The sequence below is a fragment of the Oryctolagus cuniculus genome, chromosome 2 (assembly GCF_964237555.1).
Source record: "Oryctolagus cuniculus chromosome 2, mOryCun1.1, whole genome shotgun sequence".
Classification (NCBI taxonomy): domain Eukaryota; kingdom Metazoa; phylum Chordata; class Mammalia; order Lagomorpha; family Leporidae; genus Oryctolagus; species Oryctolagus cuniculus.
The window spans coordinates 132,770,249-132,788,975 of record NC_091433.1 but is presented as its reverse complement, the minus strand read 5'-3'; the positions used below and the strand labels follow the sequence as shown (position 1 = coordinate 132,788,975).

The window sequence follows — 18,727 nt, the reverse complement described above, 5'->3', positions numbered from 1 at the left end:
CACACAGAGAGGTCCCTAACTTTTCCTTCCACCAGTTTTGGAGTGCCTGCTCAATGCTGTCATCTGAGAAACTATAAAGCAGACAGCTACTGAACTTGGATATTTTCGCTCCTCACGACAGAATATTATGTGAAAAAGCTGAAAAAATATAAACCGTCCATGCTATGTTCAGAAAAGGTTTGATGTGTTTTATGTACGTGGACAAAAACAAGAAAAATGGGGAGGGGGTGAAAGTTGTATTAGAGCGGCGGGTATACGACTGAATTTTCCAGACACCTCCTATAATAATATCAAACAGTGTATTTTAATACCCATCACGAACCACCAAGAGAAGAGCCACCATGAAGGCGCTCCCAGCGGAACCTCTGGGCTCCGAGGCGGCGGCATCCGGGGCGGGGCCGCGCGAATCTGGGCGGGTTCGGCGCAGCCTCCCTTCTTTAGGAGACCGGAACCCTCCTAACTCGCTTCGATGTTTTCCAGTCGGCTACAAAAAGCTCCAATTGCGGCCGCTCCGGAAGTTGTTGCACAGTTGTTTCCGGGGCGGTGTGAGGAGGAGCGGGACTCCCAATGGGTCGCAGCCGCAGCCGCTCCCCGCGGAGGGGTGAGTCCGGAAGAAATCCAGAGGGCCTAGGGCTCGCTCACACGCGCGGCGCCTTTTTCTCATTACCAGGGTCGCAGAGAGGCGAGCCCGATTCTCCTGAGGAGGAGAGCGAGGGGTGGATCGGGGAACGAACACCCAGGCCCTGCACTTTTGAGGCCGGGCTCTTCGGATTGAAGGCAGTTTTCTCTTGTTCCTTCTGAATCAGGGTTGCGCCCGCTCGTTGTCCGCCTCATGCAATAGTTTTAGTCCTTAGACTCGGAGCACAATTCCTTCCCTTTATCTCTGGGGTGACTGTGGGCAGATCCCTGGGCCTTTGAAAAGCGAATGTCTGATTAGTTTGGGGAAGTGCTATTACCCACCTGGAGTGAGAATTAATGTCACACTCCCTGACGTTCAGTACGTGGTACTGCCTGGCGCACAGATGCGCAATGGATGTTCGTTTCCTGCCCATTCTATAATAGGGAGACCGGTATCTAGAAGTTTGAGTCCAGGCATCGCACTGTGTCGTGACTCTGCCCCCAGCCCCATAAATAAGGCGGTGACAGGGGAGGCATCTGGGCTTCCATTAGGCGAGCTAAGCGTCGATTTTGCCCGCTGGGTGGTTTTTGTCCCTGCAACTAGGTACTTGATCTTACAAGAGTTAACCGAGGCCACCTTCTTGTGGCTTCTGAGCCCTCGAATTGTGACAAATCCGAACCTGAGAAGCTCTGTGGGTCCAGGGTAGACATCGGATTTGCCGCGGGGAAAATAGCTCCTGGATTAATTTGTATTTTACTTCTGTGTGGAAGTGATAATAGGGTGTGTTGGGTCAAAAAGCAGACATCTTAAGATTCATTCCAGCAAGCAGAAACATTTTCTACCTCTTCAGTGTGAGGACTGACAGCAGCCTGTGTTATGTTTCTGTGCGACAGCGCAGTCATTTCAGCTTTGCGATTTTTGTGTTTTTGTGTTAGAACGTAGGCGGTCCCGGTCCACATCCCGCGAGAGAGAACGCAGGCGCCGGGAAAGGTCACGGTCGCGGGATAGAGACCGGAGAAGGAGCCGCTCCCGATCCCCGCACAGAAGGCGCTCCAGGTAACTCCAGAAATGCACCGTAAGCTTTGTCCCAGTTCCCAGAGACTTTGTTGTTGAGGAAGACGACCTGCTGGTCACGAAATGGGAGAGACCTAATCCCACCTTAATCTGAAGCCAGCATTTCCCTCCGTAAAATGGGGTCCCTTACACCGTCTTTGTCCTAGAGCTGAACTGAATGAGAATGCAAACATAAGACAGGTATTTTACAGGGTGGGTGTGGGGCGCCCTGGTATAAGCCACTGATTGGGAAGGCCACACATCCCATATTGGGAGTGCTGATTGGAATTCCAGACACTCTGCTTCCATTCCAGCTTCCTGCTAATGGCAGCCTAAGTGCTGGGGTCCCTGCCAGCCACTGTGAGACCCAGATTGAATTCCAGCTCCTGGCTTTGGCATGGCCCAGCCCTGGCTGTTGCAGGCATTTGGGGACTGACCCAGCACATGGAAAATCTGTCTCTGTCTCTCTTTTTCTCTGCCCTTCAAATACATTAAAAATAAACACTAAAAACTAAGTATTTTATTCTTTTGTTGCTTCTTTTTTATTTTTATTTTTTTTAAAGATTTGTTTATTTTAGGGGCTGGTGCTGTGGTGCAGTGGGTTAAAGCTCTGGCCTGCAGTGCCGGCATCCCATATGGATGCTGCTTCTAGTCCCAGCTGCTCCTCTTCTGATTCAGCTCTCTGCTGTGGCCTGGGAAAGCAGTAGAAGATGGCCCAAGTCCTTGGGCCCCTGCACCCACATAGGAGACCCAGAAGAAGCTCTTGACTTTGCATTGGCTTAGCTCTGGCCATTGCAGCCATTTGGGGAGTGAACGAGTGTGTAGAAGACCTCTCTCTCTGTCTCTACCTCTCTTTTTAACTCTGTCTTTCAAATAAAAATAGATTAAATTTATTTATTTTAAAGAGTTACAGAGGCCAGCGCCACGGCTCACTTGGCTAATCCTCTGCCTGTGGCGCTGGCACCCCGGGTTCTAGTCCTGGTTGGGGTGCCGGATTCTGTCCCAGTTGCTCCTCTTCCAGTCCAGCTCTCTGCTGTGGCCCAGGAAGGCAGTGGAGGATGGCCCAAGTGCTTGGGCCCTGTACCCGCATGGGAGACCAGGAGGAGGCACCTGGTTCCTGGCTTTGGATCAGCGCAGCGCACCGGTCGTAGCAGCCATTTGGGGGTGAACCAACGGAAGGAAGACCTTTCTCTCTGTCTCTCTCTCTCTCTGTCTAACTCTGTTTTTTAAAAAAAAAAAAAAAAAAAAAAAAGAGTTACAGAGAGAGCAAGAGAGAGAGAGAGAGAGCTTCCATCTCCTGGTTCACTTCCTAAATAGCCACAATAGCTGGAGCTGGGCTGGTCTGAAGCCAGGAGCCAGAAGTTTTTTCCACATCTCCCACATGGGTGCAAGGTCCCAAGGACTTGGGCTAGCCTCTATTTTCCCAGGCATATTAGCAGAGAGCTGAATTGGAACTGGAGCAGCTGGGATTCGAACCTGTGCTCCTATGAGACACTGGTGTTGACAGTGTTTCCTGTGGCACAAAGCTGGCCCCCTTTTGTTACTTTTTAACTTAATTTTTTGGTGATGACAATTCTTTAAAGTATGAGTCTTTTTTTAAGTTCTTTTATTATTATTATTATTATTATTATTATTATTATTTAAAAGGCAGAGCAACGTGGGGAATCTCTTTCTTGCATGAGCTCATTCACTCCCCAAATGTCTGCAACAGCCAGGGCTTGACTAAGCCAAAGCCAGGAACCAGGAACTCCATCTGGGTCTCTTAAGTGGGTGGCAAGTACCCAAGTACTTGGGCCATCATCTTCTACCTCCCAGGCACATTAGCAGGAAGCTGAATTTGAAACAGGGGTGCGACCTGATCCTAGGCAATCTGATATGGGGAATGGATGTGCCACGCTATGGTTTAACCCACTGCACCACAGTGCCTGCCCTACACTCTTGAGCCTTAATAGGCATCAATTGTTGCTTAAATCAAAAGCTTTTAAGTTTTGCTTTTCTGGTATCATGAAAAACTTTCTAGCCCAACCTATAATGAGTACAACTGAGGATATAGTTAATAAGCAGTAGACTGTATTGGTTACTTTTTGGTAACAGGGCCCAGGCAGAACCTTCTCCTCAGTCTTCCTTGAGGAATGGACTCCTGGTTCCCTGGAGCCTGGCATTTGTTCAGTTTTACCATGTCAGGAAAGTTCCCATGTGGGGAACTCATGTATGTGTGTGTGTGCCAATCAACACAAAGTCTCTATGTGTATCTGTTTCTGACACTGTTGCTTATAAATGTTAGATCTCCAAGACGCCATAGATCCACCTCTCCTTCCCCCTCTCGGCTCAAAGAAAGAAGAGATGAGGAAAAGAAGGAAACAAAAGAAACAAAGAGCAAGGAACGTCAGATCACTGGTAATGTTGTTATAAAACCAACTGGGAAAGGGGCAGCCTTGTGTGGTACCATCAGTCATGATAAAATTGTTATTTTATTTGAAAGGCAGAGAGAGATGCCCCATGTGTAAGCTCACTACTTAGATGCCTGCAGCAGCCGTGCTGGGCCCCACTGGAGCAGGGAGCCCAGAATTCACTCAGTTTGGGTCTCCTGTTTCGGTAGCAGGGGCTCAACTATTTAAGCCACCATCTCTGTTTCCTGGGGTATGCATTAGCAGGAAGCTGGAATCAGGAGTGGATCCAGGACTTGAACCCAGGTTCTGCGATATGGGAAGTAACCATCCCAAGCAGCATCTTAGACGCTACACCAGACACCTGCCCCTACAGACATAAACTTGTGAACATTTAGATGTTGAGCTTCTTAAGAGTGTCTATTGCATGGGATTGTTGAGATTTTGTTTTGATCATGCCTTAATGAGTTGTTGGTCATCTGTGCTGCTCCTGATCTAATTTATAAAGTTGGTTAAAGGAAGGTCTGGTGGAAGGAAGAGGGAATGTCTTATAATGGTCCAAAACACAGTCTGGTAGCATTAACAAATTCTAGTGTTTATATTACAGTGGGATAACTGTAGTTCATGAAAACCTGTCATATTCTGTATAAAGAACTGGAAATGAACAGCTGACAGGCTCCAAACCCAAAGAAGAGATAAGGAAATGGAAAGGCTAGTTGCCTGGTTTGAGTGGTTTACACTGTGTATTTGTGTTGAAATATTGCACTGTGCCTCATAAAAATCTAGTACTACATGTGAAGTCAAAATAAATGTTTTAATAATTAAAAAGAAAAATTGGTTAAAAACACAAGGGGCAGGTATTTGGCCTAGTGGTAAAGAGGCTTGTTAAGATTCCTGTGATCCCCATGGAATACTACACAGTGGTGTAAAATAAATAAATAAAATGAAATTCAGTCATTTGCAACAACATGGATGAAACTAGAAAACATCACACTTAGTGAAATAATCCAGTCCCAAAGGGACAAATATCATATGTTTTCCCTGACCTGTGATAACTAATAGAGCACCTGAAAGGTAATTTATGGAAGTGGAATTGACACTTTGAGAAGCAATGACTTGGAACAGCCCTTGTCTCAACTGTTGAGGAACAGTTTTGTTTTGTTTTTTTCCATACCATTTGTTGAACTCTGCTTAACACAGAGTTAATCATATGTATATAATGTTAAATTTTTATACCATTTGTTGAACTCTTAACATAGTTAACCATATGTATATAAAGTTAATTGAAAATAAATCTTAGTAAAAAAAAGTGTATGAACTTTGTATTCCTTACATAAAAGGTTTCTGGGGAAAAAATATAACTGTAATCCACATGGAGTGCCTGGGTTTGATATCTAGCTCTGGGTGGTCACTCCATGTTTCTTCCAGTACATACTCTGGGAAGCAGCCTGGATGGCTCAAGCTGTGGGATCGCTGCCACCCACGTAAGAGACCTGGATTAGGTTCCTGGCTCCTGGCTTTGGCCTTGGCTCAACCTTGGCCATTGCAAGCATTTGGGGAGGGAACCAACAGACGGGTTTTCTCAATGCCTGGCTCTATCTCTTGAATAAATAAATAGAAGGATTATTTTTAAATGAGAATATTCTGGACACTTGATGGATACTGTTACATCTGCTTTGCAAAAGGCTCCAAGAAAAGCATGTTCTTCTCTTGTGCCCTCATTTATAGTCTGTCCAAATTCCAGGAGGATTTTTTTATATTAGACTTATCTTTAGTTGTTTTATGAGTTCTCTGCTGGTGAGGTAGAGTGAGTAGTAATATGATGCCATTTTTATTCCTACACATGTATAAATGATAGGAGAGTTTTAAAAATTATCATTTGTTTTTGCAGAGGAGGACTTGGAAGGCAAAACAGAGGAAGAAATAGAAATGATGAAGTTAATGGGGTTTGCGTCCTTTGACTCCACCAAAGTAAGTCCAGCATGAAACTGTTATTAAACAGTCCCGTCTAAATTAATCCACTGTGACGCTCACTTCCCATATTCTTTTTCTATCACTTGTAATTTGTATCCACTGATACAAATTTATTCGGTTGTAAGACGATACCCATCTGCTTGAAGGACTTTGGGAGCACAGAGGAGGAAGCAGTGGACTGCTGTTGGCATTCGGAGAGTAACAGGGATGGGATTTGAGTTAGATCTTAAAGGGCAAGTTCATACGTACTTCGGAAAGTTCACGCAAAACTGGAATTAAAAGATAAGTTTAGAGTTGAGCATTTAGCCTGACAATTAAGATGCCCACATCCCTCTATCCCTCTTTAAAAAAATAAAAAGAGGTTTGGCATTATGGTGCCACTTCAAGTCCCAGCTGCTCCACTGCTGATCTGGCTCCCTGCTAACGCACCTGGGAAAGCAGCAGAGGATGGCCCAAGTCATTGGGCCTCTGCACCCATGTGGGAGACCCTGAAGAAGCTTCTGACTTTGGCCTGGCCCAACCCTGGTTGTTGGGGAGTGAACCAGTGGATGGAGGATCTCTCTGTAACTCTGCCTTTCAAATAAATCTTTAAAAAAAAAAATGACCACCTCCCACACCGGAGTAACCTGAATTTAGTACCCAGCTCCATCTCCTGTCTCTAGCTTCTTCCTAATTCACACCCTGAGAGGTAGTGGTGATGACTCAAGTAATTGAGTCCCTGCCACTTCCGTGGGAGAGATTCAGTTCTGAGCTCTCGACCTCTGCCCTGGCCCAGCCCAAGCCATTATGGTGCAGACATTCGGAGAGTAAACCAGTGGGTGGGAGTATACTCTCCCTCACGTGCTTGCACTCTGCCTCTCAAGTAAAAATATTTTAAGAGACAAATTGATTTTGGTGCAAAAAATTTTTTTTAAATCCATGCAGTTTTTCATAATATGCATTTTCCACAAAGTTTTTGAAGACTCTGCTTAGAGTAATCAGATGAGAAGAGGAAGAAGGGGCGAGCATGTGGCCTAGCAATTAAGACATCACTTGGGATGTGAGCATCCATTTTGGAGTACCTGGGTTTAGTCCTGGTTCTGCTGCTGATCCCGGCTTCTGCTAATGCACAACCTGAGATGCAGCGGGTGACAGCGTTAGTGGCTGAGTCCCTGCCACCACGTGGGAGGCCTAGATTGAGTTCCCAGCTCCCACCTTCATTTAGGCGCAGCCTCACCCCAGCTGTTTTGGAAATTTGGCAAGTGAATCAGTGGATGGGAGATCTGTCTCTTTCTGCCTCCCTACTTTCCAAATAAGTAAAATAAATTGTAAGATGTTTTTAGTTAGAGGAAAGAGCTTATGCGGATTCCAAGCAGATGTGAAGGAACTTAGTATATTGTGGCAGTCACAAATCAGTGACTGGTGAAAGGGTGCTGCTGGGCTGGTGACCCTGACTGCGGCTGGGAGCAGAGGTAGGAGTCAGGTCCAGGAGGGCCTCTCTTGCCTGTGGTTATGCTAGGGAACTTAGAGTTGATTCTTCAGGTGTTTAGGAGGAGAGGAAGCAATGATTTTTAAGCAAGGGAGTGACAAGAATGTATGTATGCTTTAGAAAGATGACTTTAGGGGTAGCGTGGAGGACAGACTGGAGGTGGATTTCATGGGAGGAAAAGATGGTGGAAGCTCGATGGGAATTGAGAACCACTGAGGAGCCAGGCTAAGTGGGAATAGGAGGGAGGAGTCAGCGGTGCCTCTGAGGTGTCAGGCTGGGAACCACAGGTGATACGGTCAGCCCAGAGTAGGATTATGAGGAGAGGGTTGCTGGGAAACAGGAAGAATGACATTAACTGCCAGATAAAGATGATGCTGGCCGGCGCCGTGGCTCACTAGGCTAATCCTCCGCCTAGCGGCGCCAGCACACCGGGTTCTAGTCCCGGTCGGGGCACCGGATTCTGTCCCGGTTGCCCCTCTTCCAGGCCAGCTCTCTGCTGTGGCCCGGGAGGGCAGTGGAGGATGGCCCAAGTGCTTGGGCCCTGTACCCGCATGGGAGACCAGGAGAAGCACCTGGCTCCTGCCATCAGATCAGCGCGGAGCGCCGGCTGCAGCGCACCGGCGGCGGCCATTGGAGGGTGAACCAACGGCAAAAGGAAGACCTTTCTCTCTGTCTCTCTATCTCACTTGTCCGCTCTGCCTGTCCAAAAAAAAAAAAAAAAAAAAAAAAAAAAGATGATGCAGCCGCACACGTTTCCCAGCTCAGGCGCGGGATGGGAGAGTGAGTGTTGGTTGGCCTTCTTCATAATGCCGGAGAAGTAAGTGGGAGAGGGCGCAGAGGGAAGGAGCACAGACAGGAGGGAGGGAAAGTGGAGCAGGCGAGGGCAGCTGGAGAGAGAGGGTACAGAGGACATGAAAAGAGGAGGAGCAGGAATGCAGAGAGGGAGACTGGAAAGAAAAAGAATACATTTTCTAGGCTATCTTTTTCTGGAATTTTTTACAAATGGAAATTGAGATTTTTGAGAAAAATTGTCAAAAAATAATCCACCTCCCTTAGTCTTATATTTCATTGGGTTGTTACTTGAGGGTGGTAATCTCAGATGCTCTAAGTATTTCTTTCTAGCCAATGTGATGGTGTAGGGATCACATGTTTTAAAATGTCAGAGGAGCATTGAGGCATGATTATTTTGAGGTGAGAAAATTAAAAACAAGCTCTTCTCAAAATGGTTTCAAGAACCCTATTTTGGAATTTAATGTGGTTTATATGTCAGCTTCTTTTTTCCCTTGAATATCCCAAATCCTTATTTGTTTTTCCAAAGAGTATTTTGTAAGTGAAATGATAGAAGGACAGGAAGGAACTTATTGGAATTTGTTTTTTAGTTTTACTGTTGTCTCATTTATGGGTGTTTGTTTTTAGATTGATTGATTTGAAAGGCTGAACAGCTGAAAGAGATCTTCCATGTGCTGGTTTACTTCCCAAATGGCTGCAGCAGCCAGGGCTGGGCCAGGCCAAAGCCAGGGACCAGGAACTGCACCCCGTTCTCCCCCATTGGTGTTAGGGGCCCAAGCATTTGGACATCATCTGCTGTCTTCCCAAGTACTTTAGCAGGAAGCTGGATCAGAAGTGAACTTGAACTTGCACTTCAATATGAGATTTTGGTGTTGGCAAGTGACAGCTTAATCTGTGCCACAGTGCGGGCCCCTGATTTATGTTTGAAGTTCCTGAGAATCAGGTGGAACCCCTTTCACTTTGATAGGCAAATATATTTGAGAGATAATCATACTACTGTCTCCCAGGGTCTCCTTAGCAGGAAGCTAGAGCTAAGGATCAAATCCAGGTACTCGAGTATTGGACACTGGAATCTTAACTAATTGCTGAGCTAAAGGCCTGCCCTCATATTGACCTTCTAACTGTAAGAAATGCTGAAGATGTTTGTTTATAAAGGAAAAATTAGGTGAAAACCCATAAATCCTATGCAGATTATGAGATAAATGATGTCAGTTGTTTTTTAGTGATTTCTTTGAAGGCAATTTAACTCGTAGGCATCTGGCCTCGTGGCTGTTATACAGTCTCTGGGTGGGACTGGCATTGTGCAGCAGGTTAAACCACCATTTGCAATGCTAGCAATCCATATTGGGAGCACCACCTCCCTGCTAATGTGCCTGGGAAAGGAGCAGAAGATGGCCCACCAACTTGGGTCCCTGTCACCCATGGAGACCAAGATGGAGTTCCTGGCTCCTGGCTAAGCATGGCTCATTCCTGACCATTGCAGCCATTTGGGGGCGTGAATCAGTGGATGGAAGATCTCTTTCTCTGTCACTTTGCCTTTCAAATAAATAAATCTTTTAAGAATTTTACAAAAAGTTTCTGGGCTATTTGTGTTTTTTAGTAATGTATTTTGTGATATTTCATTGTTGATCTGTGGAACTTTTTCATACTCCAGTGTAGTCACTTATTTTTTCTTCTATTTTAACTTTCTCCTAGAAAGTTTCATAGTTTGGTTATATTTATGAATGGATAACTTTCTATTCTAGCATGTAAAAAAATGAGCTAAGGCTATTAATATGAAACTTTGAAAAGTTTCCAAAAATCCACAAGCCTTTATAAATTTCACTTGGAAAGAAAAAGTAAATGATGCTAATCTTTTTTATTGAAGGCAGTTTTCCAAGTCATGTGTTTCTCCTCTTAGGAAGTCACAGTCATATATCTCAAATAATTTCCCCAGTATCAGCCCCACCCACCCAGAGAGTTGAAAGCAGGAATAGAGAAGTAAGCCCAAATATATTTATTTTTGCTCGACTTACTTTAGTCACTCACCTGTGAGTACCTTCAGGTCAGTGGATCAGAATTCTTCTTTTGCACTAACAAAGGTATCTAATTAGTATGTACACAGATGGCCTATACTCCCGTAAGTACTAGTGGTCGTTTTCCGAACAACTGCAAGTACAGAGATCCAGGATGTTTTCCTCCATCAAGAAGGTTGCAGGGGCCTGCAACTCCAGCATCCGATATGGGCACTCGTTTGATTCCCAGCTGCTCCACTTCTAATCCAGCTCCCCGCTGATGCATCAGGGAAAGCAGTGAGAGTTGGCCCAAGTACTTGGGCCCTATACCAACATGGGAGACCTGGATGATGCTCCTGGTTCCTGGCTTTCATCTGGCCCAGCCATGGCCATTGCAGCCACTTAGGGAGTGAACCAGTGGATGGAAGATTGCTTTCTGTTTTTGTAACTCTGCCTTTCAAACAAAAATAAATCTTTAAAAGAAAAAGGGGCCGGCGCCGTGGCTCACTAGGCTAATCCTCCGCCTTGCGGCGCCAGCACACCGGGTTCTAGTCCCGGTCGGGGCACCAGATTCTGTCCCAGTTGCCCCTCTTCCTGTCCAGCTCTCTGCTGTGGCCTGGGAGTGCAGTGGAGGATGGCCCAAGTCCTTGGGCCCTGCACCCGTATGGGAGACCAGGAGAAGCACCTGGCTCCTGCCTTCGGATCAGTGCGGTGCGCCAGCCGGTGGCGGCCATTTGAGGATGAACCAACAGCAAAAGGAAGACCTTTCTCTCTGTTTCTCTCTCTCACTGTCCACTCTGCCTGTCAAAAAAAAAAAAAAAAGAAGCAACAGTTTGCAGTCTCACAAGGGAAGTACCATGATCATGACATATATTGTGATAATACGAGATGGAAAATGGAGGCTACTATGAGAAAAACCCAGTATTCTTCAGGAATTAGAAAAGAGGGTGCCTCCTGGCAGCTGGGTTGTTTCAGTTGGCCTTGAACTGCAAGAAGAAAATAGAGTTGGGCCGGCGGCGTGGCTCACTAGGCTAATCCTCCACCTTGCGGCGCCGGCACACCGGGTTCTAGTCCCGGTTGGGGCGCCGGATTCTGTCCCGGTTGCCCCTCTTCCAGGCCAGCTCTCTGCTATGGCCCGGGAGTGCAGTGGAGGATGGCCCAGGTGCTTGGGTCCTGCACCCCATGGGAGACCAGGAGAAGCACCTGGCTCCTGCCTTCGGATCAGCGCGATGCGCCGGCCTCAGCACTCCGGCCGTGGCGGCCATTGGAGGTTGAACCAACAGCAAAAGGAAGACCTTTCTCTCTTTCTCTCTCTCACTGTCCACTCTGCCTGTCAAAAAAAAGTTGAAAATCAGATAGAAGCAAGGAAGACAGTTCAGGCATGAGCAACTGCATAAGCAGGGCAAGTGAGTAGGGTGAGTTCACTTCACTGGATCACAAAACCCACACAGGAATTAGTGAAAACAAGGGTGGTGCCTCAGTCAGAAAGTTCAAGATGTAAGTGACACATAACACCCTAACTTCAGTGTCTGTTTTTTTGTATCCTTGATTTGAAAATATTATGAGCCTAGGTTATCAAATTTTCTGTGAATGTGAATTTTTATAGAAATAATATCTTCACAACTTTTTGTAGTCAAACGATTCTTTGACTGCAAATGATTAGAATCTGTTCCTTCTTCCAGGCACGCCTTGCATAAAATCCGTATACCGTGTATGTGTGACTATTAAAATGAGTGGAGAGACCAGCGCTGTGGCTCACTAGGCTAATCCTCAGCCTGCGGCGCCGGCACACCGGATTCTAGTCCCAGTTGGGGCGCCGGATTCTGTTCCGGTCGCTCCTCTTCCTGTCTAGCTCTGCACCCCATGGGAGACCAGAAAGAAGCACCTGGATCCTGGCTTTGGATCAGCGCGGTGCGCCAGCCGCAGTGCACAGGCTGCAGCGGCCAATGGGGTGTGAACCAACGGCAAAGGAAGACCTTTCTGTCTCTCTCTCACTGTCCACTCTGCCTGTCAAAAAAAAAAAAAAATGAGTGGAGAGTTGTAGCGCTTGGGAACTCATGAGATAGCAGGATCTGAAAATTCTCTTGCCCTCATTGGGCTTGTTCTTAAACAGATTTTTTAAAATTGTTATTCATTTTTTAAGATTTTATTTAACGATTGATTTATTTGAAAGGCAGAGAGGGATACACACAGAGAGGGAGAGATTTTCTGTCTGCTGGTTCACTCCCCAAAAGACTGCTTGCTCTGTGTGCCTGTGTCACCCGAATCTTTGATCAGGCATATAATGTGTCCTTCCTGTTTTTTGTTTATTGTGCTTCTCCAGGGGAAGAAGGTAGATGGTTCTGTGAATGCTTATGCCATAAACGTGTCACAAAAGAGGAAGTACAGGTATGTATGGCCCCCACTATTACGTTTGAACTAAAGAAGTCAGTTTTGTACTTGGAAAGTAATTTTATTGTGGGATCATTATGTTTATAGGAAATGTAGTTTTCCACACTGTCCCTTATTTAATGAAGTATTATCTTGCTTATGTTCTGACGTATTAAAATTGCTTTCCAGCTTACATGTTAGCTAATAGTTATTGGAGGGAGGATAGTTGGCTTAAATGTTCTAGGACTGTAGATTAAGTCTTTGAGCTTTGGTTTCATTATAACTAAATACAGGTTTAAAACAGATCCCTCTGGAGCTATTTATCTAGATTGATTGTATAAAGATTTCAACAGTAAATATATTCTTCCATTAAGCATAAGCATATTTTATTTGCATCACAGATTTGGAGCAAACTTCTTACACTTGGAATCTCATAGGATTCCTAATGAATGAAAAATTCTAAGCATATTCAAGTTTTGCCTTTTTCTTCACCTTTACCACTAATAAAAGACTAATATTCCAATTAATTTGAACTATAAATAATGTGACTTGAGAATTCTGTGAGCTAAGGTACTAGAATCATCATGGACAGTTTTTTATAAAATTACTTTCACATAGGGTCATACAGGGAGACTGATTACAGTGTGCAGTTGAATCTGTTTGATGAATACCCATCTGGGAACTAGTCTCTGTTTCCTTAAACTAAGTGTTTAGTGTTATCTAAAATAAATACGCATTTTCAGTTATTTTATAAATCTGTAGAATCTTCCCAAATAATTTTGAAATGATATATTGATAATGCTACTTGAAGTTTAAAAAATCTAAAAGACTTTGGTTATTTTGAAAGTCATCTCCTTAATGTATGTTAAGTAATCTTGAATAGTTTCTGCCCTGGACTTCACCATTTTAATGATGGTTTATAGATTTCTTTTCTGAAGCATGTAGTTATGCTTCTTTTATAAGACAAGTCTAGAATATTTCTCTTGGCGAACATTCAATTTTCTCTTCTCATCATAGGCAATATATGAACCGAAAAGGTGGATTCAACAGACCTTTGGATTTCATTGCATGAGAATTGAAAAACTGAAGACTGATTTTTTTCTCATCTTGATCAGAGAGTGGATTTTATACATGTATTTAATATGCATCAAAAAGAAGATCTCAGTTCTTCTCCTTATAAAGTAAGCAAATCTTATTTATGATGTGCGTAGCCCACTTACCGTGCCTCAGAAGAAGAAAGGCTGAATGTTAGTGTTTTTCTCTTAGGAAATACCATTTGGGGCAGTCATCAGCCCATTTTCTTTGTCCTTATTCCTGTGGAAACTGTATGTGCTTTCTTTTTGAATGCTCATTAGGACATTTTTTTTTTTTTTTCAAAAACAGGACAGTAATTTTTTCCAATAAAGCAATATTTCTACCCTTTTATATTTGACAAGTATTTTTATTACTAGATAGAAAACTTCCCTAGACATTTTCTTTGTTCATACATAGATTGGGATATCTTGATTCTTAGTAGTTGAAAAATTGGAAGAATGAAAAAATGTTTTCCTCAGATACTATTTATTGGGTAACTCCTTTTGTAAACGGAATGTATGCTGGTTATTTTTAAAAAATTAAAAATGGGGGGAAGATACCAAAAAGTAAAAGAAAAGCCAAAAATCATGTTTAATCTACTCCCAGAAATAGTCAATGTTAACATTTTGGTATATGTCTTTCCAGGCTCTATGGAGTGTACATTTCTCACCAGTGAGATCAGAATGTATAAATAGTTCAGTTTTTTAAACTACTTTCTTCCCTTTATTATGGACATCACCTTTTATACTCTTAAGTACTTGGATATTGAGCTTTTAGTAGCTACGTAGTTGAACCATAGTTCACTAGTTGGTCAATGTTGTGTTGCCTCACTTGCCTTGTGACTACTCTGTCTCTACCCATAGGTATCTATCTATCTATATTGTACTGTTCCATTGTTCCCTCAGCAGCTCTTAAATGCAGCATTGCTGGATAAGATAAAGGTGTGTGTGTCTGTGTGTGTGTGCACGCACGCGCGTGTGTACATGTGTGTGTGTGTTTTCAAGCTTTGACATATCTGCCTAGAGGGTGACAGCCAACTCTCTTCTGTAATGTCTGAGCATTCCCATCTCATATGCACAAATATTAGGAGTAATACTTATTTTTTAAAGCTTTCTGTCAGATGGGAAATAATGGTATTCGGTTTTATTTTTGTTTAGTTCCTGTAGAGAGAATTAATATTTTAAAATTGTATATCTTTTGTGAATTCAAATTCCAAATCTTAGATCCATTTTTTGTCAAGCTTATCTTTTTCTCATTTGAAAAAAATCTGTTTTTTTATCTTGAAGGTAATAACCATCACCCATTTTATTTCATGTCTCCATTGTATTAAAACTATGGCTATATTCTAAAGAGGTTTTTTTGTTTGTTTGTTTGTTTTTTCAGTAAGTACTACAAACTAGTGTAACACCATTCAGATGATAAAAATGGAGTTTAATGCCAAGTCAGCTTTATATCCTCTCAGTGCTATTCATATGTACACAAGCATATCTGTTTACATGTATCTTATTTTATTATTCAAACAGAAACAAACTCTACACAGCATTCTGCACTTGGCCTTTGTTCACTAGCCAGTATATCTTAAAATGTTTCTTATCTCAGGCCGACATTGTGGTATAGTAGGTAAAGCTGCATCCCATTCTGGTCCCGGCTGCTCCACTTCCATTCCAGCTCCTTGTTAATGGTCCTGGGAGAGCACTGGAGGATGGCCAAGAGCTTGGGCCCCTGCACCCATGTGGGAGACCAAGAGGAAACTCCTGGCTCCTGGCTTCTGCCTGGCCCAGCCCTGGCCATTTCAGCCATCTGGGGAGTGAACTAGTGAATGGAAGCCTCTCGATTCTCTCTCTCTCTCTCTCTCTCTCTCTCTCTCTCTCTCTCTCTGTCCTTCAAATAAATAAATCTTTTAAAACAAAGAAAGATGTTTCTTTTTTTTTTTTTTTTTTTTTTGACAGGCAGAGTGGACAGTGAGAGAGAGAGACAGAGAGAAAGGTCTTCCTTTGCCGTTGGTTCACCCTCCAATGGCCGCCGCGGCTGGCGCGCTGCGGCCGGCACACCGCGCTGATCCGATGGCAGGAGCCAGGAGCCAGGTGCTTTTCCTGGTCTCCCATGGGGTGCAGGGCCCAAGCACCTGGGCCATCCTCCACTGCACTCCCTGGCCACAGCAGAGGGCTGGCCTGGAAGAGGGGCAAGCGGGACAGAATCCGGCGCCCCGACCGGGACTAGAACCCGGTGTGCCGGCGCCGCTAGGCGGAGGATTAGCCTAGTGAGCTGCGTCGCCGGCCCGATGTTTCTTATCAATATGTGTAAATTTACCTCTTTTGTTTTCTGTGGGCTGCATTATGGTTCATTGTAGGATGGACCATAATTTAAGTGATTCCCCACTGAAGAACATTCAAATTATTTTCTAATCTTTTTCTATTTAAACCATTCTGTTTAATTAATGATTTTCCTTGTATTTTCATGACTTTACAAGTCTTTAGCTAGATTTTAAAATCCTAACTGCATCTGAAATTTGATCACCTATTGTACTTCTTCTATTTTTTTTTTTTTTTTAATTTGACAGATAGAGTTAGACAGTGAGAGAGAGACATAGAGAAAGGTTTTTCTTCTGTTGGTTCACTCCCCAAATGGCCGCTATGGCCGGCGCTGCGCTGATCCGATCCAAAGCCAGGATCCAGGAGCTTCTTCCTGGTCTCCCATGCAGGTGCAGAGGCCCAAGCACTTGGGCCATCCTCTACTGTCCTCCTGGGGCACAGCAGAGAACTGGACTGGAAGAGGAGCAACCAGGACTATAACCCAGGGTGCCGGCACCGCAGGCGGAGGATTAGCCAAGTGAGCCACGGCACCGCCAAGACTTTCTTAATAAATAACTCATTCTTTGACTCGTATGCTCAGATCAAAATCCTTAAGTTCATCCTTCATTCCTTTGTTTCTTGCATGCTCCACATCTGACTCATTGGCAAATTTTTTTTTTTAGAGATTTATTTATTTGAAAGAGTTACCGAGAGAGAGAGTGAGTGAGAGTCTTCCATCTGCTGGTTCATTCCCCAAATGGCCAGAACGGCCAGAGCTGGGCCAATCCAAAGCCAGGAGCTAGAACTTCTTTCAGGTTTCCCATGTAGGTGCAGGGGCCCAAGGACTTGGGCCATCCTCTGCTGCTTTCCCAGGCACAATAGCAGGTAGCTGGATTGGAAGTGGAGCAGCCAAGACTCCAACCAGTGCCCATAGGAGATGTCAGCGCTGCAGGCCAGGGCTTTAACCAAATGTGTCACAGGGCCAGATCCCTCATTGACACATTTTATTGGTTCTAACGTCAGCATGTTTTGAATATGACCAATTTCTTTCACCTAATCTAATCTATCCTTCTTGTTTGGACATTGCAATACCCTGTCTTCCTCTGTCTACTCTTGTTACTATAGGTCACATTGTTACTGGCTCCAGTGGTTTTCTACCATTGAGAGTAAAGTCCAGTCTTTCCTGTGATTTACAGGCTCTCTGTGGAACCTGGACCCTGGCTTCTCACAGCCTCACCTCTTTCTCAGTGCATTCAACCACACTGGCTGTTCTTTGAAAGTAGACTTATGTCCGTGTTCTTCACTCCTTTTGGAATGTTCCTTCTCCTTCCCCACTTCCCAGATTTGCATGGATAGTTTCTACCTTTTCAGGTCTCTGCTCAAACTAAGGTCATTCCTGACCACCCTATCCAAAACAGCAAACCTTTCCCTCTCTATCCCTTTATCTCATTTGATGCTTTTCTTAACATATAAAAATCAGAGATAAAATGGACAAAACATAAAATTTGCTCTTTTAACATTTACAACTCAGTGCTTTTTAGTATATTCCCAGAGTTGGGATTTATCATTGCTATCCAATCCCAGAATGTTTTTATCACCCCTAAAAGAAACCCTGTACTCATTAAGAATCACTCCTTATTTCCCATCCCCTATTTCTGGAAACCATTAATGTACTTTGTCTACAGACGTACCCATCGTAGACATTTCATACAAAACGTGACTTCTTTCACTCAACGCGATGTTTTCAAGGCTCATCCATGTTGTGGCATGTGTCAGTGCACCACTCCTTTTTGTGGCCAAATAATACTCCTTTCTGTAGGTATAACCACATTTTTAAAATTCATCAGTTGATGGGCTCTTTTCCTTTATGAGTGATGTTGCCCAAATATTTGTATACATTTTTGTATGAATATATTTTTAGTTTTCTTGGTTACATACTTATGAGTGAAATTGCTGGGTCATATGAAGCAGTGTGTTTAACTTTGGAGGCACTGTCACACACTGTCTGCCAAAGCAGCTCCATTGTTTTACGTCCCCACCAGCAATATGTAAGGTTCCAGTTTCTTCACATGCTCTCCAGACACCTCTTTTTCTCATACCAGTTACCACTGCCTGACATACACACAGCATTCATTTATTATTGTCTGCTTTTTCCAGTAGACAGTGAGCTCTGAGAATCAGAGCTTGTGGCCCAGCAACCACTCAGGGGCCTGGCACAGAGTTAAAACTCTTAATTGATAACAGTTAAGTTCATGAATATAGTCTTGTAACCTTTTTTATTTAACCACTATTTATGGTCTTCATTTTGACCTTTAGTTACCCAAGCAATAAATGGATACATTTTTCTTTAAAAAATTTCTAATAGGACAAAGCTAATTACCTTTAGAGTAGTACCCAGGATTGTGCCTTCTTCCCTCTTAATCCCTTGCATATGTCCTTCCTCTATTTATGCATGGATGTAAGCAGCAGTTGGAAATGAAGACAATACATAGTTCAGCCTGTTTTTTTTTTTTTTTTTTTTTTTTTTTTTACCTTTTACACAAATGTCAAGTAGGGATCATTTTACAACTCATTTACTAACACTGTGCCTTAGAGATCTTTCCATGCCAGTATATGTACATTGACTTTTTTTTTTTTCAAAGATTTATTTTATTAATTTGAAAGAGTTATAGAGAGGTAGAGACAGACAGGTCTTGCATCCGCTGGTT

The 18,727-nt window shown here is 43.7% G+C and overlaps 1 protein-coding gene across 1 annotated transcript; it reads left to right on the top strand.

The window, feature by feature from the left end:
- The first annotated feature begins 405 nt into the window (after positions 1 to 405).
- SNRNP27 (small nuclear ribonucleoprotein U4/U6.U5 subunit 27) lies at positions 406 to 14,079 on the top strand. The gene is made up of 6 exons (XM_002709819.5): positions 406 to 601; positions 1,555 to 1,675; positions 3,957 to 4,069; positions 5,951 to 6,030; positions 12,608 to 12,672; positions 13,672 to 14,079. Exons 1-6 carry the CDS (start codon positions 568 to 570, stop codon positions 13,724 to 13,726), a joined length of 468 nt encoding a protein of 155 aa, XP_002709865.1. The 5' UTR covers positions 406 to 567; the 3' UTR covers positions 13,727 to 14,079.
- Positions 14,080 to 18,727: the final 4,648 nt, after the last annotated feature.